At 41.4% G+C, this 26,344-nt stretch overlaps 1 protein-coding gene across 1 annotated transcript in view; it reads left to right on the top strand.

The window, feature by feature from the left end:
• Window positions 1–7,393: 7,393 nt before the first annotated feature.
• LOC121555452 (protein phosphatase 1 regulatory subunit 14C-like) overlaps window positions 7,394–26,344 on the top strand; it is a 36,383-nt gene continuing 17,432 nt past the window's right edge. Inside the window, exon 1 of the mRNA XM_041869303.2 lies at window positions 7,394–7,714. Within this exon, the coding sequence (XP_041725237.1) occupies window positions 7,481–7,714 (234 nt within the window). The 5' untranslated portion in view covers window positions 7,394–7,480. The remainder of the gene's footprint in view (window positions 7,715–26,344) is intronic.

The raw sequence follows: 26,344 nt of genomic DNA, 5'->3' as shown, positions 1-26,344 counted from the left end.
CCAGTTGCAGAGGGAGGTGTTTAGTCCCAGGGTCCTTAGCTTAGTGATGAGCTTAGAGGGCACTATGGTGTTGAACGCTGAGCTGTAGTCAATGAACAGCATTCTCACATAGGTTAACTTTTGTCCAGGTGTGAAAGGGCAGTGTGGAGTGCGATTTGAGATTGCATCATCTGTGGATCTGTTGGGGCGATATGCGAATTGGAGTGGGTCTAGGGTTTCCGGGATGATGGTGTTGATGTTAGCCATGACCTGCCTTTCAAAGCACTTCATGGCTACCGGTGTGAATGCTACGGGGCGGTAGTCATTTAGGCAGTTTACCTTCGCTTTCTTGGGCACAGTAGTTGTGGTCAGTAGTTGTGTGGTTGTGTTTCAGTGGTTGTGTTTCAGTAGTTGTGTAGTTGTGGTCAGTAGTTGTGTGGTTGTGGTCAGTAGTTGTGTGGTTGTGGTCAGTAGTTGTGTGGTTGTGGTCAGTAGTTGTGTGGTTGTGGTCAGTAGTTGTGTGGTTGTGGTCAGTAGTTGTGGTCAGTGTCTAAACTACAGTGATCGGGTGAAATGTGAAGAGGGTGAACCTTTTTGAAGGCTAAAGCCAGTGTGAGAAACATGCTACAAACGTTTGTGCTTTGAAATGGAACAAATACTGCACTCTGACCCACAAAACGTATTTGCTAGATTCATGATAGTGTTGTTAGACAAAGCAAGGAAACTGAACTTCAAAACGTGATGTCGTTTTATTGGAATGTACAGCTGTTGTTTCTAACTAATGTATCTGCTAGATTTTGAGGTGACTTACTGCATCTATAAAGAGAGCAGTTGATGGGTTACTAAAACAGCTCTGTCTAGTGAAGTATTTTTGTCATAATGGTAGAAGTTTAAAAAGTAATGTAATGATTAGAAAGTTTTAGGCTTTTATTTGGGAAGAGAAATATAATGGTGCATCTAGTGATGACAGCTCTGTAAAAGTATTTTTGTGGTAGTTGAACTATGTAGATTAGGTTTGAATGTAGACCAACTGATAGCTAGCTGTAGGTCTATCTCATACATTAACTATTTAAGCTAATGGTGATCACTGAAAAGGACATTTGCTGAAGGAAATGTGGTGTGCTTCCTAGCTTGTTTAAAGCATGTATGGTTGTGAAATAAGTAATAGTAGTGGTAGTGTCTGGTTATAGTTATAGTAGTGGTAGTGACTGGTTATAGTTATAGTAGTGATAGTGACTGGTTATAGTTATAGTAGTGGTAGTGACTGGTTATAGTTATAGTAGTGGTAGTGACTGGTTATAGTTATAGTAGTGGTAGTGTCTGGTTATAGTTATAGTAGTGGTAGTGACTGGTTATAGTTATAGTAGTGATAGTGACTGGTTATAGTTATAGTAGTGGTAGTGACTGGTTATAGGTATAGTAATGGTAGTGACTGGTTATAGTAGTGGTAGTGACTGGTTATAGTTATAGTAGTGGTAGTGACTGGTTATAGTTATAGTAGTGGTAGTGACTGGTTATAGTTATAGTAGTGATAGTGACTGGTTATAGTTATAGTAGTGGTAGTGACTGGTTATAGTTATAGTAGTGGTAGTGACTGGTTATAGTTATAGTAGTGGTAGTGACTGGTTATAGTTATAGTAGTGGTAGTGACTGGTTATAGTTATAGTAGTGATAGTGACTGGTTATAGTTATAGTAGTGGTAGTGGTAGTGCAGTAGTAATGGTAGTGACTGGTTATAGTTATAGTAGTGGTAGTGTCTGCATTAGTAATGGTAGTGACTGGTTATAGTTAGAGTAATGGTGGTGACTGGTTATAGTTATAGTAGTGATAGTGACTGGTTATAGTAGTAGTAGTGTCTAGTGTGGTCCTCTGTAGCTCAGCTGGTAGAGCACGGCGCTTGTAACGCCAAGGTAGTGGGTTCGATCCCCGGGACCACCCATACACCAAAAAAAAAATGTATGCACGCATGACTGTAAGTCGCTTTGGATAAAAGCGTCTGCTAAATGGCATATTATATTTATATTTATTATTATACAGTAGTAAAGGTAGTGACTGGTTATAGTTATAGTAGTGGTAGTGACTGGTTATAGTTATAGTAGTGGTAGTGTCTACAGTAGTAATGGTAGTGACTGGTTATAGTAGTGGTAGTGACTGGTTATAGTAGTGGTAGTGACTGGTTATAGTTATAGTAGTGGTAGTGACTGGTTATAGTTATAGTAGTGATAGTGACTGGTTATAGTTATAGTAGTGGTAGTGTCTGCAGTAGTAATGGTAGTGACTGGTTACAGTTATAGTAATGGTGGTGACTGGTTATAGTTATAGTAGTGGTAGTGACTGGTTATAGTAGTAGTAGTGTCTACAGTAGTAATGGTAGTGACTGGTTATAGTTATAGTAGTGGTAGTGACTGGTTATAGTTATAGTAGTGGTAGTGTCTACAGTAGTAATGGTAGTGACTGGTTATAGTTATAGTAGTGGTAGTGACTGGTTATAGTTATAGTAGTGGTAGTGTCTGCATTAGTAATGGTAGTGACTGGTTATAGTTATAGTAGTGGTAGTGTCTACAGTAGTAATGGTAGTGACTGGTTATAGTTATAGTAGTGGTAGTGACTGGTTATAGTTATAGTAGTGGTAGTGACTGGTTATAGTTATAGTAGTGGTAGTGACTGGTTATAGTTATAGTAGTGGTAGTGACTGGTTATAGTTATAGTAATGGCAGTGACTGGTTATAGTAGTGGTAGTGACTGGTTATAGTTATAGTAGTGGTAGTGTCTACAGTAGTAATGGTAGTGACTGGTTATAGTTATAGTAATGGTAGTGACTGGTTATAGTTATAGTAGTGATAGTGACTGGTTATAGTTATAGTAGTGGTAGTGTCTACAGTAGTAATGGTAGTGACTGGTTATAGTTATAGTAATGGCAGTGACTGGTTATAGTAGTGGTAGTGACTGGTTATAGTTATAGTAGTGGTAGTGTCTACAGTAGTAATGGTAGTGACTGGTTATAGTTATAGTAGTGGTAGTGTGCATTAGTAATGGTAGTGACTGGTTATAGTTATAGTAGTGATAGTGACTGGTTATAGTTATAGTAGTGGTAGTGACTGGTTATAGTTATAGTAGTGATAGTGACTGGTTATAGTTATAGTAGTGATAGTGTCTGGTTATAGTTATAGTAGTGGTAGTGACTGGTTATAGTTATAGTAGTAGTAGTGACTGGTTATAGTTATAGTAGTGGTAGTGTCTACAGTAGTAGTGGTAGTGACTGGTTATAGTTATAGTAGTAGTAGTGACTGGTTATAGTTATAGTAGTGGTAGTGTCTACAGTAGTAGTGGTAGTGACTGGTTATAGTTATAGTAGTTGTAGTGACTGGTTATAGTTATAGTTATAGTAGTGATAGTGACTGGTTATAGTTATAGTAGTGGTAGTGTCTGCAGTAGTAATGGTAGTGACTGGTTATAGTTATAGTAGTGGTAGTGTCTACAGTAGTAATGGTAGTGACTGGTTATAGTTATAGTAGTGGTGGTGACTGGTTATAGTAGTGGTAGTGACTGGTTATAGTTATAGTAGTGGTAGTGTCTGCAGTAGTAATGGTAGTGACTGGTTATAGTTATAGTAGTGGTAGTGTCTACAGTAGTAATGGTAGTGACTGGTTATAGTTATAGTAATGGCAGTGACTGGTTATAGTAGTGGTAGTGACTGGTTATAGTTATAGTAGTGGTAGTGTCTGCAGTAGTAATGGTAGTGACTGGTTATATTTATAGTAGTGGTAGTGACTGGTTATAGTTATAGTATTGGTAGTGACTGGGTTATAGTTATAGTAGTGGTAGTGACTGGTTATAGTTATAGTAGTGGTAGTGTCTGCATTAGTAATGGTAGTGACTGGTTATAGTTATAGTAGTGATAGTGACTGGTTATAGTTATAGTAGTGGTAGTAACTGGTTATAGTTATAGTAGTGATAGTGACTGGTTGATAGTAGTGGTAGTGTCTGGTTATAGTTATAGTAGTGGTAGTGTCTGCAGTAGTAATGGTAGTGACTGGTTATAGTTATAGTAGTGGTAGTGTCTACAGTAGTAATGGTAGTGTCTGGTTATAGTTATAGTAGTGGTAGTGACTGGTTATAGTTATAGTAGTGGTAGTGTCTGCATTAGTAATGGTAGTGACTGGTTATAGTTATAGTAGTGATAGTGACTGGTTATAGTTATAGTAGTGGTAGTGTCTGCAGTAGTAATGGTAGTGACTGGTTATAGTTATAGTAGTGGTAGTGTCTGGTTATAGTTATAGTAGTGGTAGTGTCTGCATTAGTAATGGTAGTGACTGGTTATAGTTATAGTAATGGTGGTGACTGGTTATAGTTATAGTAGTGGTAGTGACTGGTTATAGTTATAGTAGTAGTAGTGTCTACAGTAGTAATGGTAGTGACTGGTTATAGTTATAGTAGTGGTAGTGACTGGTTATAGTAGTGGTAGTGTCTACAGTAGTAATGGTAGTGACTGGTTATAGTTATAGTAGTGGTAGTGACTGGTTATATTTATAGTATTGGTAGTGACTGGTTATAGTTATAGTAGTGGTAGTGTCTACAGTAGTAATGGTAGTGACTGGTTATAGTTATAGTAATGGTAGTGAATGGTTATAGTTATAGTAGTGGTAGTGACTGGTTATAGTTGTAGTAATGGCAGTGACTGGTTATAGTAGTGGTAGTGACTGGTTATAGTTATAGTAGTGGTAGTGTCTACAGTAGTAATGGTAGTGACTGGTTATAGTAGTGGTAGTGTCTGGTTATAGTTGTGGTAGTGACTACAGTAGTAATGGTAGTGACTGGTTATAGTTATAGTAGTGGTAGTGACTGGTTATATTTATAGTAGTGGTAGTGACTGGTTATAGTTATAGTAATGGTATTGACTGTTTATAGTTATAGTAGTTGTAGTGACTGGTTATAGTTATAGCAGTGGTAGTGACTACAGTAGTAATGGTAGTGACTGGTTATAGTTATAGTAGTGGTAGTGACTGGTTATAGTTATAGTAGTGGTAGTGACTGGTTATCGTTATAGTAGTGGTATTGACTGGTTATAGTTATAGTAGTGGTAGTGTCTGCAGTAGTAATGGTGGTGACTGGTTATAGTTATAGTAATGGTAGTGACTGGTTATAGTTATAGTAGTGGTAGTGTCTACAGTAGTAATGGTAGTGACTGGTTATAGTTATAGTAGTGGTAGTGACTGGTTATAGTTATAGTAGTGGTAGTGACTGGTTATAGTTATAGTATTGGTAGTGACTGGTTATAGTAGTGGTAGTGACTGGTTATAGTTATAGTAGTGGTAGTGTCTGCACTAGTAATGGTAGTGACTGGTTATAGTTATAGTAGTGGTAGTGACTGGTTATAGTTATAGTAGTGGTAGTGACTGGTTATAGTAGTGGTAGTGTCTACAGTAGTAATGGAAGTGACTGGTTATAGTTATAGTAATGGTAGTGACTGGTTATAGTAGTGGTAGTGTCTGCAGTAGTAATGGTGGTGACTGGTTATAGTTATAGTAATGGTAGTGACTGGTTATAGTTATAGTAATGGTAGTGACTGGTTATAGTTATAGTAGTGGTAGTGACTGGTTATAGTTATAGTAGTGGTAGTGACTGGTTATAGTTATAGTAGTAGTAGTGACTGGTTATAGTTATAGTAGTGGTAGTGACTGGTTATAGTTATAGTAGTGGTGGTGACTACAGTAGTAATGGTGGTGACTGGTTATAGTAGTGGTAGTGTCTGGTATAAGCCATTGCTTAAAGAAACAAATAAGCAAACACTTTTGGTGTTCGCCAAAGGGCATGTGGGAGACTCCCCAAACATATGGAAGAAGGTACCCTGGTCAGATGAGACTAAAATTGAGCTTTTTTTCCATCAAGGAAAATGTCTGGCGCAAACCCAACACCTCTCATCACCCCGAGAACACCATCCCCACAGTTAAGCATGGTGGTGGCAGCATCATGCTGTGGCTATGTTTTTCATCGGCAGGGACTGGGAAACTGGTCAGAATTGAAGGAATGATGGATGGTGCTAAATACAGGGAAATTCTTGAGGGAAACCTGTTTCAGTCTTCCAGAGATTTGAGACTGGGACGGAGGTTCACCTTCCAGCAGGACTGACCCTAAGCATACTGCTAAAGCAACACTCGAGTTGTTTAAGGGGAAACATTTAAATGTCTTGGAATGGCCTAGTCAAAGCCCAGACCTCAATCCAATTGAGAATCTGTGGTATGACTTAAAGATTGCTGTACACCAGCGGAACCCATCCAACTTGAAGGAGCTGGAGCAGTTTTGCCTTGAAGAATGGGAAAAAATCCCAGTGGCTAGATGTGCCAAACTTATAGAGACATACCCCAAGTGACTTGCAGCTGTAATTGCTGCAAAAGGTGGCTCTACAAAGTATTGACTTTGGGGGGGGGGGTGAATAGTTATGCACGCTCAAGTTCTCTGTTTTTTTGTCTTATTTCTTGTTTGTTTCACAATAAAAAATATTTTGCATCTTCAAAGTGGTAGGCATGTTGTGTAAAACAAATGATACAAACCCCCCAAAAAATCAATTTTAATTCCAGGTTGTAAGGCAACAAAATAGGAAAAAAGCCAAGGGGGGTGAATACTTTCACAAGCCGCTGTATCTAATAGGGTCCTTTAACTGCTAACTGTACTGTATAGAGCCCTGCTATAGTAGTTCACTAAACTACACAGTATGTTGTCCAGCCCTGCTATAGTAGTTCACTAAACTACACAGTATGTTGTCCAGCCCTGATAATGTAGTTCACTAAACTACACAGTAGGTTGTCCAGCCCTAATAATGTAGTTCACTAAACTACACAGTATGTTGTCCAGCCCTAATAATGTAGTTCACTAAACTACACAGTAGGTTCTCCATTGAATTTTTTGTCTCTGGCTCTTTTGATATCAATGAATAGTAACAACATACGTAAAAATGTATGCGCACATGACTGTAAGTCGCTTTGGATAAAAGCGTCTGCTAAATGGCATATTATATTATTATTATTAACAAGGTTTGTGGTAGTTTGAAAGAGTTTGATCCACCTTAGGCCAGGAGTAATTCCAATTCACCGACAAGAAAATCCCCAGCCCTAGAGTCATAGCTTCCCTTTTCATTCTATAATCATTATATTTTGTCATCGCCTATGAATAAGACTTTTTTACCTGACCAGGTCATGAGATCAGGAAAATCTCCAGGAAAATATGTCCTAATTTTGCAACATAACTTTTGAACCTGTGGTGCCACCTCCATTAAAGAGCAGGCTTTCATTTCATCCCAGCACCAAACACATCATCTCACAGAGAGGAAAGGGCTACAGATCCATTGAGGGAATTCGGCTGGCACGCCCAGCCCCCTCGGCTGTCCTCCACTGCAGGCGTTGCGCTTTAAATAGCAGATGTTAAAAAATTGTTCATGCTCAGCCAGTCAGTACTGTAGGCCTGCCTTCTCCGTCTCTCTCTCGAACACACACAAACACACGCTATGTCAGCCGCCAGCACCGAGACGAGCGCCCCGTTGCCCGCGGCCACCAGCCGGGTGTTCTTCCAGCCGCCGGCTGGAGTTGGGTGCGCTGGCTCCGGCCCCATGCCGCGGGACGACCCGGTCCAGAGGAAGCAGGGGAAAGTGACGGTGAAATACGACAGGAAGGAGCTGCGGAAAAGATTGATACTGGAGGAGTGGATCATCGAACAACTCAGCGATCTGTACGACTGTGAGGTGAGGAGGAGGGGAGGTAAACCAAAACGCAGACAATAGTGGGTCGGAATCGGATGCGCTTTTATCATAGCGAGGCTTATAAATGATGTGCAATCGATACGGTCTGACCCTGAAGATCTCCCACTCACAACGGACTTTCAATGGGCGCTTTGGGTCGTTTGTTCTAGGAGGATTCCAGGGGAATCATTAATTGCCAAGAAAATCCGTGATTAAAATGTTGTCTTTAGAGTTTGGAGTGTGTTTTAGTATCTTTGCAGTGGTGGTGCGTAATGCCCGGGGAAGGGGACGTGGAGGGGGTTTGGTTACCCGTGTAACTCCCCGGGTCACGCCGGTCTATGGTCCCCTCTCTCCCCGGCTGCATTGTCTCTCCCCTGGGCAGGCAGCGTTACAGTGAGGGTGGGACAGAACAGATGAACCACTGGGTTGAAAGTGGTTGAATCAACGTTGATTCCACGTTATTTCAACCATATATATATATATATATATATATATATATATATATATATATATATATATATATATATATATATATTGTGTGTGTGTGTGTGTGTGTGTGTGTGTGATGCCGTTAATCAACGTGGGAAACAGATTGGATTGGCAAAAAGCCATCAATGTGAGGGCATTACATATTTTTCCCACCCAACTTGTAACCTAAATCCAATTACATTGTGACATTTGTTGAGTTCACGTTGAATTCACGTTAGTTGACAACTCAACCAAATGTAGTCGTTGAACTGAAGTCTTCCCAGTGGGGAATTACTGTTTTGAAGTCGTAAAACACATCGCACAGCTGCGCTTAAAACGTTAGACTCCTTTTGTAGCCCAGTACAATCTTCTTTAACTGCTGAGAATGCGTTTACAGTCCGCTATTGAGGGGTGATTTGTCTATAGGCCTACAGATAGACAAACATTGTCCCCCCCGGAAAGGCATTAAATAATCAGCTCCCGTTACCAGAATACGCATAACATCTGTTTCATTAATTCATAATGTCAGCCAGAATAGCTTGTGTTTTCTATTGATTCAAAATAAATGCTTGAAGGAAGGGGAAACTGCTAGTCTAGATAATGATTGGTTCTCTGGTATGAGAGTCCATTCATGTTACCTTCTGCCTGTGATGTGGTGATTCGGAACATTCTTAACCCTTCTGGTCCCAGGCAAGTCTGGCTCTATCCCTGGTAGACCGTATTGACCGAGACATTGAAATGCGTTCTCACGCGCTCGGTGATGGTCGGTACATTCTTTAACATTTTGAAGAGCTGAGAGAATCTCAACAGTGTGTGTTCTCTCCATATCATGAAGGATGCTGCCAGAGCTGGACACGGGGGAATAGAGGGGGAGAGGGAAGCAGGACAGTGGGTTAAACAATTACATGACAGGGAAGCAGGGCAGTGGGTTAAACAATTACATGAGGGAAGCAGGGCAGTGGGTTAAACAATGACATGACAGGGAAGCAGGGCAGTGGGTTAAACAATGACATGACAGGGAAGCAGGGCAGTGGGTTAAACAATGACATGAGGGAAGCAGGGTAGTACTATGCTCCAGGGGTACAGTGAGGGGAAAAAAGTATTTGATCCCCTGCTGATTTTGTACGTTTGCCCACTGACAAACACATGATCAGTCTATAATTTTAATGGTAGGTTTATTTGAACAGTGAGAGACAGAATAACAACAAAAAAATCCAGAAAAACGCATGTCAAAAATGTTATAAATTGATTTGCATTTTAATGAGGGAAATAAGTATTTAACCCCCTCTCAATCAGAAAGATTTCTGGCTCCCAGGTGTCTTTTATGCAGGTAACGAGCTGAGATTAGGAGCACACTCTTAAAGGGAGTGCTCCTAATCTCAGTTTGTTACCTGTATAAAAGACACCTGTCCACAGAAGCAATCAATCAATCATATTCCAAACTCTCCACCATGGCCAAGACACGGGAGGATCTTGTCAATGATCTCAAGGCAGCTGGGACCATAGTCACCAAGAAAACAATTGTTAACACACTACGCCAAGGGTTTTGCCACCAAGTACTAAGTCATGTTTTGCAGAGGGGTCAAATACTTATTTCCCTCATTAAAATGCAAATCAATTTATAACATTTTTGACATGCATTTTTCTGGATTTTTTTGTTGTTATTCTGTCTCTCACTGTTCAAATAAACCTACCATTAAAATTATAGACTGATCATGTCTTTGTCAGTGGGCAAACGTACAAAATCAGCAGGGGATCAAATTATTTTTTCCCTCACTGTACATACCCTATGCAGACTGATAAGAACTGAATTAGCTATATCCCAATGCATTCTTCTCTCACTCATCTCTGGTGACAATGTAACGAACGCGTTCTGTATTCAAACGTCCCCCCCTGATACCTGCATGATGAAGACTGAACGTTTCTAAACTGACAGGTTATAATGGCCTGTAGCCATGCCGGTCCCTCCTGGCTTAGCTGGTTAATGATAATAATAATAATAATATGCCATTTAGCAGACGCTTTTATCCAAAGCGACTTACAGTCATGCGTGCATACATTTTTGTGTATGGGTGGTCCCGGGGATCGAACCCACTACCTTGGCGTTACAAGCGCCGTGCTCTACCAGCTGAGCTACAGAGGACCACCTGGTTAACCCTGGTCTTCTGTTGCAGCCTGCATGGTGTCGTCCTATATGCCAAATACTGGACCTGTTAAAGAGCGACTGCCCCTAAACTAGTAACTTTTTCTTTTGAAAAGGCCTACGTGTGGCATCGATGTGAGTCAGATGTTTATTCTAGTGTCAAAATTGACTGAAGTGTCAGTATCAGTCTAATCCAAAACCTGAGATTTGCAAGATGATGGGAAGAAATTGCATGTCGTGGAATGAAAGGTACTGTAACAGTTTTCCTTGTGTTGGGTTTATTTGAATCCTGCCCACAGCTGACAGCACCCAAGTAATCATCAATTCGAAGTGCAGCTGCACATTCCCCAAGGGCAAGTTGGTTTGACATTTGATATCCCTGTGGGGCTAGTTAGGGACCATCAGTTAATTACACAATGTTCATGGGACAATATTTTTAAAGTGTAAATAGCTCCACATTTCAGTGACTTAACAACCAAAAATCAACTTTAAATTGTAGAAATTCATGTATAAATATTAAAAGCATTTAATGAGACAACTAAAAGATGTGCAACATGAAAATATTGTCTCATTTACATTGTGTAATTTATTGACGGTCCCTAACTATCCCCAGAGATAGGCTATCCGTTGCCATGGTCGCACACCAGCCGGCTGAAGTTAACTGGCGAAAGAAGTTGGCTAGTACTACCTAGCCTAGGAGACTTCAAGATACAAGACCTGGTTAGACTGGTTCAAGTCTAGAAGGTTCTAGAAGTTCTAGAAGGGACTAACTGTGTTTTTTTTTTTATGTACAAATGCTTGTGTTGCTGAATCGGCAAGGCTTTAAGGTCCGTCTCGGTATCGGTTTCATATGAAAACCTGATACTAGTGCACAGAACAGAGCAGTGTGTGTTTTAATAGAGTAGAGAATGGGTCACTTCACTTCAGAGAAATGTATTTCTGTTTCCTGTTACTCAGTTACGGTGATAGACAGACCAGGGTGTGCATGCGTGTGCCAGACAGTTAATTAAACCCCAATCACAACGTAACCATCTATTCGTCTGTCGTCATGGGAATTAAGAATATCGTAACCAGTTTATATGATAATGAAAAATAATCTGAACTTTTCACTCCAGAGCAGAATACTCTCTAGTGTACTAAGAGTCAAGATGATTATAATGACCAAACAAACACAAATGAACAGAGTGCCATTTGTCAATCATAATCCTCTCGTTGCCCTCTCTCTGTCCATCTTTGTCACCCTCCTGTTCCTATCTCTCTCTACTTCTCCTCCCTCCATCTTTGTCACCTTCCTGTTCCTATCTCTCTCTACTTCTCCTCCCTCCATCTTTGTCACCCTCCTGTTCCTATCTCTCTCTACTTCTCCTCCCTCCATCTTTGTCACCCTCCTGTTCCTATCTCTCTCTACTTCTCCTCCCTCCATCTTTGTCACCTTCCTGTTCCTATCTCTCTCTACTTCTCCTCCCTCCATCTTTGTCACCCTCCTGTTCCTATCTCTCTCTACTTCTCCTCCCTCCATCTTTGTACGACTCTTTAGCTTCTTCATCTTTATGTCCTTTCTTACTCCATCTCTCTTTTCCTTTCTCGTTCCTTCCTGTCTCTCCTCTTCCCTCTCTGTGGGCATAGTATTACATAATCAGAGATTCTCTCCCGTCTCCTGTGGGACTCTGCTCTTTTCAGGACACACAGAGGGGAAGAGAAAGAGAAACTGAATGAGAGAGAGGAGAGAAATTCTCCCCAACATTACTCCTCTCTAGCTCAGTGATCTGTCTGTCTGTGTGGAGCTCAGACCCTGCTGTCTGTGGGCTCTGTGTGGAGCTCAGACCCTGCTGTCTGTGGGCTCTGTGTGGAGCTCAGACCCTGCTGTCTGTGGGCTCTGTGTGGAGCTGTCTGTGGGCTCTGTGTGGAGCTGTCTGTGGGCTCTGTGTGGAGCTGTCTGTGGGCTCTGTGTGGAGCTGTCTGTGGGCTCTGTGTGGAGCTGTCTGTGGGCTCTGTGTGGAGCTGTCTGTGGGCTCTGTGTGGAGCTGTCTGTGGTCTGTGTGTGTTAAGTAGCCTACTATCTGTGTTGAGCTGTCTATGTTCAGTGCTGAGGTTAAGGTTAGGAGTCCAGCATACTGCTAGAAATAGTCTGCATGGCTGAGAGAGAGTCAGTCGATTGATGGCATTAGGAAAAACACAAGCCTTTTCTCTCTGTGTGCTGCACACACACACACACACACACACACACACACACACACACACACACACACACACACACACACACACACACACACACAAGAGGGAGACGATGTGATCTGGGTCGTTGTGTTGTGACCAAATGGAGCCAGTGGCCTGCAGGCATCCTACATCATCATGGTTCATAACAACACATGGCCTCTCTCTCTGTCTCTCTCTCTCTCTGTCTCTGTCTGTCTGTCTCTCTCTCTCTCTGTCTCTCTGTCTGTCTCTCTCTCTGTCTCTCTCTCTCTCTCTCTGGCTCTCTCTCTCTCTCTCTGGCTCTCTTCTCTGTCTCTCTCTCTCTCTCTCTCTTCTCTCTCTCTCTGTCTGTCTGTCTGTCTGTCTGTCTGTCTGTCTGTCTGTCTGTCTGTCTGTCTGTCTGTCTGTCTCTCTCTCTCTCTGTCTCTCTCTCTGTCTCTCTCTCTGTCTCTCTCTCTCTCTCTCTCTCTCTCTCTCTGTCTCTCTGTCTCTCTGTCTCTCTGTCTCTCTGTCTCTCTGTCTCTCTGTCTCTCTGTCTCTCTGTCTCTCTCTGTGTCTCTGTCTCTGTCTCTGTCTGTCTCTGTCTCTGTCTCTGTCTCTGTCTCTGTCTCTGTCTCTGTCTCTGTCTCTGTCTCTCTCTGTCTCTGTCTCTCTCTCTCTCTCTGTCTCTCTCTCTCTGTCTCTCTCTCTCTCTCTCTCTCTCTCTCTCTCTCTCTCTCTCTCTCTCTCTCTCTCTGTCTCTCTGTCTCTGTCTCTCTCTGTCTCTCTCTGTCTCTCTGTCTCTCTCCCTATTATTATTATTCCCATTCTGTATAGGAGTCTGTATGGTGAGGACCTGTCTGAGGGCAGTGTGTGTGTATTGGAAAAAAGAACCTAGTTATTTTCTTTATTATATTACTACTTTAGTATTATATTTACTATTGTTGTTGCTGTTGTTTTCATATGTGTTATGTGTATCACTTGGCTTTGGCAACATTGACCCTTCATGCCATTACAGAATATTGAATTTGAGAGAGGAGAGGGAGAGAGCGACTGGGGGATTCTTGATTCTGAACTGGGCTCCCTGCCTGTGCCATTAAACCCCTACAACTCATCCAGAACGCCGCAGCCCGTCTGGTGTTCAACCTTCCCAAGTTCCCTCATGTCACCCCGCTCCTCCGCACACTCCACTGGCTTCCAGTTGAAGCTCGCATCTGCTACAAGACCATGGTGCTTGCCTACGGAGCTGTGAGGGGAACGGCACCTCCGTACCTTCAGGCTCTGATCAGTCCCTACACCCAAATGAGGGCATTGCATTCATCCACCTCTGGCCTGCTGGCCCCCCTACCTCTGCGGAAGCACAGTTCCCGCTCAGCCCAGTCAAAACTGTTCGCTGCTCTGGCACCCCAATGGTGGAACAAGCTCCCTCACGATGCCAGGACAGCGGAGTCACTCACCACCTTCCGGTGACACTTGAAACCCCACCTCTTTAAGGAATACCTGGGATAGGATAAAGTAATCCTTCTACTCCCCCTTACCCCACCCTCCAAAACAATTTAAAAAATATATAAATATTGTAAAGTGGTTGTCCCACTGGCTATCATAAGGTGAATGCACCAATTTGTAAGTCGCTCTGGATAAGAGCGTCTGCTAAATGACGAAAATGTAAAAAAATGTAGTCATCCGGAACAGCTAGTGCTCTCATGCATGCTTCAGTGTTGCTTGCCTCGAAGCGAGCACAGAAGTGGTTTAGCTCGTTTGGTAGGCTTGTGTCACTGGGCAGCTCGCGGCTGTGCTTCCCTTTGTGGTCTGTAATAGTTTTCAAGCCCTGCCACATCCGACGAGCGTCAGAGCTGGTGTAGTTCGATTCAATCTTAGTCCTGTATTGACTCTTTGCCTGTTTGATGGTTCGTCGGAGGTCATAGCGGGATTTCTTATAAGCGTCCGGGTTAGAGTCCCGCTCCTTGAAAGTGGCAGCTCTACCCTTTCGCTCAGTGCGGATGTTGCCTGTAATCCATGGCTTCTGGTTGGGGTATGTACGTACGGTCACTGTGGGGACGACGTCATCGATGCACTTATTGGTGAAGCCAGTGACTGATGTGGTGTACTCCTCAATGCTATCTGAAGAATCCCGGGAACATGTTCCAGTCTATGCTAGCAAAACAGTCCTGTAGCTTAGCATCTGCGTCATCTGACCACTTTTTTATTAACCGAGTCACTGGTGCTTCCTGCTTTAGTTTTTGCTTATAAGCAGGAATCAGGAGGATAGAGTTATGGTCAGATTTGCCAAATGGAGGGCGAGGGAGAGCTTTGTATGAGTCTCTGTGTGTGGAGTAAAGGTGGTCTAGAGTTTTTTTCCCCTCTGGTTGCACATTTAACATGCTGGTAGAAATGAGGTAGAACGGATTTAAGTTTCCCTGCATTAAAGTCCCCGGCCACTAGGAGCGATGTCTCTGGATGAGCGTTTTTCCTGTTTAGTTATGGCCTTATACAGCTCATTGAGTGCTATCTTAATGCCAGCATTGGTTTGTGGTGGTAAATAACTATGAAAAATATAGATGAAAACTCTCTTGGTAAATAGTGTGGTCTACAGCTTATCATAAGGTACTCTACCTCAGGCGAGCAAAACCTTGAGACTTCCTTAGTATTTGATTTTGTGCACCAGCTGTTGTTTACAAATATACACAGACCGCCACCCCTTGTCTTACCGGAGTCAGCCGTTCTATCTTGCCGATGTAGCGTATAGCCCGCTAGCTGTATGTTGTCCATGTCGTCGTTCAGCCACGACTCGGTGAAACATAAGATATTACAGTTTTTAATGTCCCGTTGGTAGGATAAGCGTAATCGTAGGTCATCTAATTAATTTTCCAATGATTGAAGATTGGCTAATAGGATTGATGGAAGAGGCAGTTTACTCGCTCGCCGTCGGATCTTTACGAGGCACCCCGACCTACGTCCACGATATCTCCGTCTCTTTCTCCTGCGAATGACGGGGATTTGGGCCTTGTCGGGTGTCTGTAGGATATCCTTTGCGGCCGCCTCATTTAAGAAAAATTATTCGTCCAATACGAGGTGAGTAATCGCTGTCCTGATATCCAGAAGCTCTTTTTGATTATAAGAGACGGTGGCAGAAACATTATGTACAGAATAAATTATAAATAACGCGAAAAAACACACATAATAGTACAATTGGTTAGAGGGCTGTAAAACGGCAGCCATCTTCTCTGGCGCCAATATATAACTTTTTTTTATATGATGATCCGACCGCATTCTGTCCCCTATCAACACTTTTTAAACTTTTGGTTGAGTCTCCGCCATATATATCTCACTAGATCAGGATATTTAAGCCTCCATATATCTACTAGTTCTAATGTATCCATGACATTCGTGATTTCCTTAAGAGCATGAGGGTGATTGTTTGTGGTGTGATTTCCTTTACGGTCCATTGAGCTATTTAAAACAGTATTATAATCTCCCACCATAATAATAGTCTTGAATTGCTTGTAGGGTTGATAATTTATTATATATATATTGTCAAAGAAGTGTGGATCATCATTATTTGGTCCGTAAAGGTTAATGAGCCATATCTGTTTATGGTCCAATAACATAATTAAAATAATCCATCTACCTTGAGGATCTGTTTGGACAATTTGCACATTAGATCGAAATTACTGTTAATTAATATCATCACCCCTTTTGAGTGTCCCCCCATTACTTTTTCCACGCAACTTCATCTAGAATTGTTGAATGAGTTTCCTGTAAACAATAGATATTATATTCCTTCTCCTTGAGCCATGTAAATATTGTTCTTCTTTTGTTATTATCAGCTAAGCCATTACAATTATAACTGGCTATACTTATTTCATCACATACCATAATGAGATACAAGTTTCAAATCTATTTATCATTATATATGTTTGTAAATTTACCAATAAAAAATACCATAGTGATTGAGTGTCCATATAGCTGTACCATGATATTTGCATTGCTACTAAGTAACCCTTCAATTGTTCTCCACAAATCCCCCCGCTAAAGCCCCTCCCCATCCCAAGTTGGGCCGTCATCCCAGTGAACGGCATCCCACCCATGTCCCTCCGGATCCCTAGGGCCCCGAGAGGCCAGGACCCATCCATCGAAAACAGCACACAGTGCCACGCACAAAACAGAAGCAGGTCAACCGCCAAAAGCATTTCCAATGCTCTCACCTCAAAATTGTTGTTAAAAAAAAAAATGTATATACATAACTATTTAAAAATATATATCTATTCAAATATCTTGCTTATCTTATTTTCCATCATTATCAATTAATATGCGTAATAATGTAGGCAGTTCATGCGTAGGATTGTTAACTATAACCCGGATTGCCATTGTATTACATTACATTACATTTTTGACAAGGAATTATTATCTTAGCAAACAATTATTGTGGTTCATCCTATATTCTCCCTAACATCCTTACAACCCCTTGCAACAGAAGTGGGATAAACACACATACTCTAACACACTCAACCCCTTTCCTCCACAATCAACCATAAAATCAGATTCTCAATGGTTGTTACTGCAGATACAAATTTATCCAGTTTAACTTTCTCCATCAGCTTTTCATCACCCCATCTAGATGGCAGTTCAACCCTGGTATATCCTCTCTATGTTTTAGATGTGGCTCAGATTAAGGAACATCCATTCCACGTGTCCAAAGCTACCATATCCTCAATTCATTGGGGTTGCATAGACCAAAAGGTCTGTCTACTGGGTGACTTTACTCATTCCAATCTTAGGCAAAGCCACACTGTAAAGCTAACAGAAATGTTACTCGTTATTGCCAAGAAATGTATTGCCGTGAAATGGAAATCAGATACCCCCCTGCCAATTGGAATGTGGCTATCCGAAGTTAGTTCTATCCCACTGGAGACAATTACTTACTGGTTGAGGAACAAGTCAGAGACATTTTACAGAATTTGGCTCTAACAATTAAGAATTTAAGAATCTAAGAATTTGTAATTTATGGAGAATCTTTTGTTATATTGTTGTCTGTCTGTCTCATTTTTTTTGAACGTTCTTAATTGGTAAATGCAAAAAAACATTATAAAAAAGAAAGTGAACTGGGCATTCAACAAGAATGTTATGGTAAAAGTAACATACTTAAAATACAGTATAAACAGTGTAGTACAGATCGGTGTGTCTCAGGTGTAGAGAACTGTAGCTAAATATTGTTAAACCAGAAATGTGATTTAACCAAATATATTTTTTATATCCATTACTGGAAGTTACAGGATAGGTACTGTTTGGTGTAGCACAGAGAATTTTCGACCAACCTTAGCATGGCGATGCAGTCTTCATCCTCGATTCGTGGAAACCGGAGACTCATAAAATGTCTGTGTCTAGTTGCAGGAGATCATTTAGAAAATGATCCATTAGTAAAATAAATAATTGTTTTGCTTCATGAAGTAATACAACAAATTTTACCATCTTGTCTATTTCAATTCTTCTGTCACCCCAAAGTGCTGTGTCATTATGACAGACAACTGTCTCGATCAATGACCGAAGACTTGAATTAAAAAATATATATATATTTCAACAGGGAAGTCATTGAACGATTTAGCTAACGTTCGCTAATGTGATTAGCATGACTGTTGTAAGTAACAGCAAACTTTCCAGGACATAGACATGTCTTATATGGGCAGAAAGCTTAAATTAGTGTTAATCTAACTGCACTGTCCATTGTACAGTAGCTATTACAGCTAAAAAATACCATGCTATTGTTTGAGGATAGTGCACAACAACAAAACACTTATCACGGCAACTGGTTTGGTACATTCACCTCTGAAGGTAAATAATGTACTTACATTCAGTAATCTTGCTCTGATTTGTCATCCTAAGGGTCCCAGAGATAAAATGTAGCATAGTTTTGTTTGATAAAATCAATTTTTATATTAAAATGTAGGAACTGGGTTCTACAGTTTGACCCCCTGCTGTCTCTGGCTCCACACCCACCCCGCCCGCCCTGCCATCTAGATGTGTGAAAGTTAGTGTATAAGCTAATGATCCATCATGTATGACATTCCTGAGAGTGTGTAAACTTTTATATTTTGTGTTACCATATCATTATTGTATGTTCTCTATAGTTATCTACTTGAAAATGTATAAATTGACCAATTTGGCACATTTGGGCAGACTTGATACAAAATAGTCCAGTATTGCAATGCTTCACTGGATCAATCTGAAACTTTGCACACACACCGCTGCCATCTAGTGGCCAACATCTACATTTCACCTACACTGCAATATTATATTGGCCTTTCTCTTGCATTTCAAAGATGATGGAACAAACAAAAAATAGAAAACTCATGTTTTTTTGTTTGTATTATCTTTTACCAGATCTAATGTGTTATATACTCCTACATTAATTTCACATTTACAGAAACTTCAAAGTGTAGCCTTTCAAATGGTATCAAGCATATGCATATCCTTGCTTCAGGTCCTGAGCTACAGGCAGTTAGATTTGGGTATGTCATCTTAGGGGAAAATTGAAAAAAAGGGTCAGATCCTTAAGAGGTTAAGAGTAGTGGCACCTGCACTTTGATAAATATTGTCACCATAATCAAAAAACAGTAGAAAGTTTGACTGCACAATCTGCTTCCTGCTGACTAGAGCCAAGATCTTTTTCTATAAGAAAAGCCCACTTTAAATCTTTGCTTCGTAACAAGCTCATTCGTATGCTTTTTAAACGTTAAAAACCAAGGTATTTGTATGCAGGGACTTGTTCGATTTATAGAACCATCCGATGAGAGAAGATGTAATCCATCTGAGACAATCTGACGAAAACTTGAAAACAACATGTATTTAGTTTTGCCCTTATTAAGTACATATTTTTAATCAGTAAGGGCTTTCGATGGTGCAGCTGTATAACTTTTTGAGGATCTGAGGACCCATGTCAAATCTTTTCAGTCTCCTGAGGGGGAATAGGTTTTGTCGTGCCCTCTTCATGACTGTCTTGGTGTGCTTGGACCATGTTAGTTTGTTGGTGATGTGGACACCAAGGACCAAATCAAAGCTTACGTTGTAAGATGTTTGCTGTTTGTTGAAAACGTTGTGTAAAATAAACATTTTGACTCACGAGGCTGGGGATCAATAACGGTCAAAAGCAGACAAATAAGACATCCTCGTGATCTGTGGAGTCCTGGCTTTCGGTGTGTATCAACGTAGTCCGTGTTTATTTCGTTTATGCTTCATAACGCTAACCGGAATGTAGGTAGCAGCCATGAGGTCATCGGCTCGGCCTGCCCTTATAAATTCGTATGCCCATATTTGGTAGTAAGTCATACCAAAGATTGGCACCGATCAATAGCCAAGATAGTCAGCTTTCCGCAGACACCCTGCTTTTGCAGATAGGGGCTACTGTTCTCATTCCAGAATGAATTGTCCAATTTTGCAGCTGTACAGGAAGCCCCTGTATATAGCCTCACTACTGTTATTTTATTTTACTGCTGCTCTTTATATTTTTTTATTTTTTATTTTTTGGTATTCTTTCTTAAAACTGCATTGTTGGTTAAGGGCTTGTAAGTAAGCACCTGTTGTATTCGGAGCATGTGACAAATATAACGTGATTTGATTTGTTTTGAGGTATAGCTACATGGGGGGTATCAAATGAATCCTTAGGTTGGTAGGAACAAATCTAGCCTGTTGCCAATGTTATCTGATGATGCATGACTTAAATCTGATTCTACTGCTTACATCAGTTACCTGATGTGGAATAGAGTTCCATGTAGTCATGGCTCTATGTAGTACTGTACGCCTCCCATAGTCTGTTCTGGACTTGTGAAGAGACCTCTTGTGGCATGTCTTGTGGGGTATGCATGGGTGTCTGAGCTGTGTGCTAGTTGTTTAAACAGACAGCTCGGTGCTTTCAACATGTCAATACCTCTCACAAATACAAGTAGTGATGAAGTCAATCTCTCCTCCACTTTGAGCCGGGAGAGATTTACATGCATATTATTAATGTTAGCTCTCTGTGTACATCCAAGGGCCAGCCGTGCTGCCCTGTTCTGAGCCAATTGTAATTTTCCCAAGTCCCTCTTTGTGGCACCTGACCACACGACTGAACAGTAGTCCAGGTGCGACAAAACTAGGGCCTGTAGGACCTGCCTTGTTGATAATGTTGTTAAGGCAGAGCAGCGCTTTATTATGGACAGACTTCTCCCCATCTTAGCTACTGTTGTATCAATATGTTTTGACCATGACAGTTTACAATCCAGGGTTACTCCAAGCAGTTTAGTCTCCTCAACTCAATTTCCACATTATTTATTACAAGATTGAGTTGAGGTTCAGGGTTTAGTGAATGATTTGTTCCAAATACAATGCTTTTAGTATAAATATTTAAGACTAACACTGAAACTAACTGCAGCTCTTTAAGTGTTGCAGTCATTTCAGTCGCTGTAGTAGCTGATGTGTATAGTGTTGAGTCATCCGCATACATAGACACACTGGCTTTACTCAAAGCCAGTGGCATGTTGTTAGTAAAGATTGAAAAAAGTAAGGGGCCTAGACAGCTGCCCTGGGGAATTCCTGACTATACCTGGATTATGTTGGAGAGGCTTCCATTAAAGAACACCCTCTGTGTTCTGTTAGACAGGTAACTCTTTATCCACAATATAGCAGGGGGTGTAAAGCCATAACACATATGTTTTTCCAGCAGCAGACTATGATCGATAATGTCAAAAGCCGCACTGAAGTCTAACAACACTGCCCCCACAATATTTTTATCATCAATTTCTCTCAGCCGAACATCAGTCATTTGTGTAAGTGCTGTGGTTGTTGAATGTCCTTCCCTATAAGCGTGCTGAAAGTCTGTTGTCAATTAGTTTACTGTAAAATAGCATCGTATCTGGTCAAACACCATTTTTTCCAATAGTTTACTAAGGGTTGGTAACAGGCTGATTGGTTGGCTATTTGAGCCTGTAAAGGGGGCTCTACTATTCTTAGGTAGGAGAATTACTTTGCTTCCCTCCAGGCCTGAGGGCACACACTTTCCTGTAGGCTTAAAATGAAGATATGGCAAATAGGAGTGGCAATATCATCCGTCCAGTAATTTTCCATCCAAGTTGTCAGACCCTGGTGGGCTTGTCATTGTTGATAGATAACAATATATTTTTTTCACCTCTTCCACACTCACTTTACGGAATTCAAAATTATATTTATTGTCTTTCATCATTTGGTCAGATATACTTGGATGTGTAGTGTCAGCGTTTGTTGCTGCCATGTCATGCCTTAGTTTGCTAATCTTGCCAATGAAAAAATAATAAAGTAGTTGGCAATATCAGTTGGTTTTGTGATGAATGATCTGATTCAATGAATGACGGAGCTGAGTTTGCCTTTTTGCAGTTGGCATTTTTTCTAAAAAAGTATTTCAAGCTTTTTACTATCATTCTTTGTCATTTATCTTTATCAGTTTAATCACATGATTTCTCAATTTGCAGTACATTTGCCAATCAGTTGTGCTGCCAGACTTATTTGCCATTCCTTTTGCCGCTCAACCATACAATTTCTTCAATTACTCCTCAATCCACAGGGATTTAACAGTTTTTACAGTCATTTTCTTAATGGGTGCATGTTTATTAGTAACTGGGATAATCAATTTCATAAATGTGTCAAGTGCAGCGTCTGTTTGCTCCTCATTACACACCACAGACCAACAAACCAACAGATCAACAAATATTATTTACATCAACAACATAGGATTCACTACAAAACTTATTGTATGACCTCTTATACACTATATTAGGCCCAGCCTTTGGAACTTTGGTTTTCCTAGAAATGTCCTATATTGTGATCACTACATCCGATGGATGCTTTAAATTTTCTGCAACATTAGTAAAGATGTGATCAATACATGTTGATGATTTCATTCCTGTGCTGTTTGTAACTACCCTGGTAGGTTTACTGATAACCTGAACCAGGTTGCAGGCACTGGTTACAGTTTGAATTTTTTTCTTGAGTGGGCAGCTTGATGAAAGCCAGTCAATATTTAAATCACCCAGAAAATATACCTCTCTGTTGATATCACATACATTATCAAGAATTTCACACATGTTATCCAGATACTGACTGTTAGCACTTGGTGGTCTATAGCAACTTCCCACAATAATGGGATTTACAGTGGGGAAAAAAAGTATTTAGTCAGCCACCAATTGTGCAAGTTCACCCACTTAAAAAGATGAGAGAGGCCTGTAATTTTCATCATAGGTACACGTCAACTATGACATACAAAATGAGAAAAGAAAATCCAGAAAATCACATTGTAGGATTTTTAATGAATTTATTTGCAAATTATGGTGGAAAATAAGTATTTGGTCAATAATAAAAGTTTCTCAATACTTTGTTATATACCCTTTGTTGGCAATGACACAGGTCAAACGTTTTCTGTAAGTCTTCACAAGGTTTTCACACACTGTTGCTGGTATTTTGGCCCATTCCTCCATGCAGATCTCCTCTAGAGCAGTGATGTTTTGTGGCTGTCGCTGGGCAACATGGACTTTCAACTCCCTCCAAAGATTTTCTATGGGGTTGAGATCTGGAGACTGGCTAGGCCACTCCAGGACCTTGAAATGCTTCTTACTGGCTACTCCTTCGTTGCACGGGCGGTGTGTTTGGGATCATTGTCATGCTGAAAGACCCAGCCACGTTTCATCTTCAATGCCCTTGCTGATGGAAGGAGGTTTTCACTCAAAATCTCACGATACATGGCCCCATTCATTCTTTCCTTTACACGGATCAGTCGCCCTGGTCCCTTTGCAGAAAAACAGCCCCAAAGCATGATGTTTCCACCCCCATGCTTCACAGTAGGTATGGTGTTCTTTGGATGCAACTCAGCATTCTTTGTCCTCCAAACACGACGAGTTGAGTTTTTACCAAAAAGTTATATTTTTGGTTTCATCTGACCATATGACATTCTCCCAATCCTCTTCTGGATCATCCAAATGCACTCTAGCAAACTTCAGACGGGCCTGGACATGTACTGGCTTAAGCAGGGGGACACGTCTGGCACTGCAGGATTTGGGTCCCTGGCGGCGTAGTGTGTTACTGATAGTAGGCTTTGTTACTTTGGTCCCAGCTCTCTGCAGGTCATTCACTAGGTCCCCCCGTGTGGTTCTGGGATTTTTGCTCACCGTTCTTGTGATCATTTTGACCCCACGGGGTGAGATCTTGCGTGGAGCCCCAGATCGAGGGAGATTATCAGTGGTCTTGTATGTCTTCCATTTCCTAATAATTGCTCCCACAGTTGATTTCTTCAAACCAAGCTGCTTACCTATTGCAGATTCAGTCTTCCCAGCCTGGTGCAGGTCTACAATTTTGTTTCTGGTGTCCTTTGACAGCTCTTTGGTCTTGGCCATAGTGGAGTTTGGAGTGTGACTGTTTGAGGTTGTGGACAGGTGTCTTTTCTACTGATAACAAGTTCAAACAGGTGCCATTAATACAGGTAACGAGTGGAGGACAGAGGAGCCTCTTAAAGAAGAAGTTACAGGTCTGTGAGAGCCAGAAATCTTGCTTGTTTGTAGGTGACCAAATACTTATTTTTCACCATAATTTGCAAATAAATTCATAAAAAATCCTACAATATGATTTTCTGGATTTTTTCTCTCTCAATTTGTCTGTCATAGTTGACGTTTACCTATGATGAAAATTACAGGCCTCTCTCATCTTTTTAAGTGGGAGAACTTGCATAATTGATGGCTGACTAAATACTTTTTTTCCCCACTGTAGGTGAGGCAGATGAACCTGTAGCCATATTACTTCAACAGTATTTAACATGAGATCCTCTCTAAGCTTCACATGAATGTCGTTCTTAATATAGACCACAACACCGCCCCCATTGGCATTTCTGTATTTTCTGTAGATGTTATAACCTTGTATTGCTACCACTGTATCATCAAAGGTATTATCTAAGTGAGTTTTCAGAGATAGTCAGAATATGAATGTCATCTGTTACTAGCAAGTTATTCATTTCATTAACCTTGTTTCTTAAGCTACATAAGTTAATGTGGGCTAATTTTTCTGGGATGCTTGCTTGTTTTCATTGCTTTACTGGGAAGGTTAGCAGAATATATTCTCATGTTATTTATGTTAGTGCAGGGTGAGCTGCACACAGTGGACTGCCTACTAGGGCACACTTCCTCAGTGCTAACAGCATACAGCATGGTTCAAAGTCACATGATTGCTGCATTCAATAGCTGTGGGATCAGCAGAGGCATTCAGGGCAGTTAGAGGAACATAAATTAGGTTACTTACATTGTGTCTACCAATGCCCCTGGGATAATGTACATTTGCTAAAGCATTATGATGACTCAGAGACACAATGGTAGGGATTAAGATAATCCATCCACCTGACAGGTGTGGCATATCAAGAAGCTGAATAAACAGCATGATCATTACACAGGTGCACCTTGTGCTGGAGACAATAAAAGGCCACTGTAAAATGTGCATTTTTGTCACACAACACGATGCCACAGATGTCTCAAGTTTTGAGGGAGCGTGCAAATGGCATGCTGACTGCAGGAATTTCCACCAGAGCTGTTGCCAGAGAATTTAGCCGAATTTGGCAGTACGTCCAACCGGCCTCACAACCGCAGACCATGTGTAACCACGCCAGCCCAGAACCTCCACATCCGGCTTCTTCACCTGCGGGATCATCTGAGACCAGCCACCCGGACAGCTGATGAAACTGTGGGTTTGCACAACCAAAGAATTTCTGCACAAACTGTCAGAAACTGTCTTGGAAAAGCTCATCTGTGCACTTGTCGTCCTCACCAGGGTCTTGACCTGACTGTAGTTTGGCATCGTAACAGACTTCAGTGGGCAAATGCTCACTTTCGATGGCCACTGGCACACTGGAGAAGTGTGCTCTTCACAGATGAATCCCAGTAGATTATTATTATTACTATTATTATTATTATTTTATATATATTATTTTTATTACCTTTTTTTCTCCCCAATTTCGTGATATCCAATTGGTAGTTAGTATTGTTCCATCGCTGCAACTCCCGTACAGACTCGGGAGAGGCAAAGTTCGAGAGCCATGTGTCCTCCGAAACACAACACTGCACTGCTTCTTGATACACTGCCCGCTTAACCCGAAAGCCAGCCGCACCAATGTGTATGAGGAAACACCGTACAACTGGCCACCGAGTCAGCGTGCATGTGCCCGGCCCGCCACAGGAGGCGCTAGAGCGGGATGGGACAAGGACATCCCAGCCGGCCAAACCCTCCCCTAACCCGGACGACGCTGGGCCAATTGTGCGTCGCCTCATGGGTCTCCCATTCGCGGCCAGCTGCGACACAGCCCGGGATCGAACCCGGATCTGTAGTGACGCCTGAAGCACTGCAGTGCCTTAGACCGCTGCGCCACTCGGGAGGCCCAGATGCACAGAGATACCGTGACAAGATCCTGAGGCCCATTGTCATGCCATTTATCCGCCGCCATCACCTCATGTTTCAGCATGATAATGCATGGCCCAATATCGCAAGGATCTGTACACAATTCCTGGAAGCAGAAAATGTCCCAGTTCTTCCATGGCCTGCATACTCACCAGACATATCACCCATTGATCATGTTTGGGATGCTCTGGATCGTCGTGTACGACAGTGTCTTCCAGTTCCTGACAATATCCAGCAACATTCCACAGGCCACAATCAACAGCCTGATCAACTCTATGTGAAGGAGATGTGTCGTGCTGCATGAGGCAAATTGTGGTCACATCAAATACTGATTTTTTTTTATTATTATGTATTTATTTATTATTTTACCCCATTTTCGATCTTGTCCCATCGTTGCAACTCCCGTACGGACTTGG

This window comes from Coregonus clupeaformis, unplaced genomic scaffold, assembly GCF_020615455.1.
Source record: "Coregonus clupeaformis isolate EN_2021a unplaced genomic scaffold, ASM2061545v1 scaf0953, whole genome shotgun sequence".
Taxonomy (NCBI): domain Eukaryota; kingdom Metazoa; phylum Chordata; class Actinopteri; order Salmoniformes; family Salmonidae; genus Coregonus; species Coregonus clupeaformis.
This window is presented reverse-complemented; position numbering and strand designations above follow the sequence as displayed.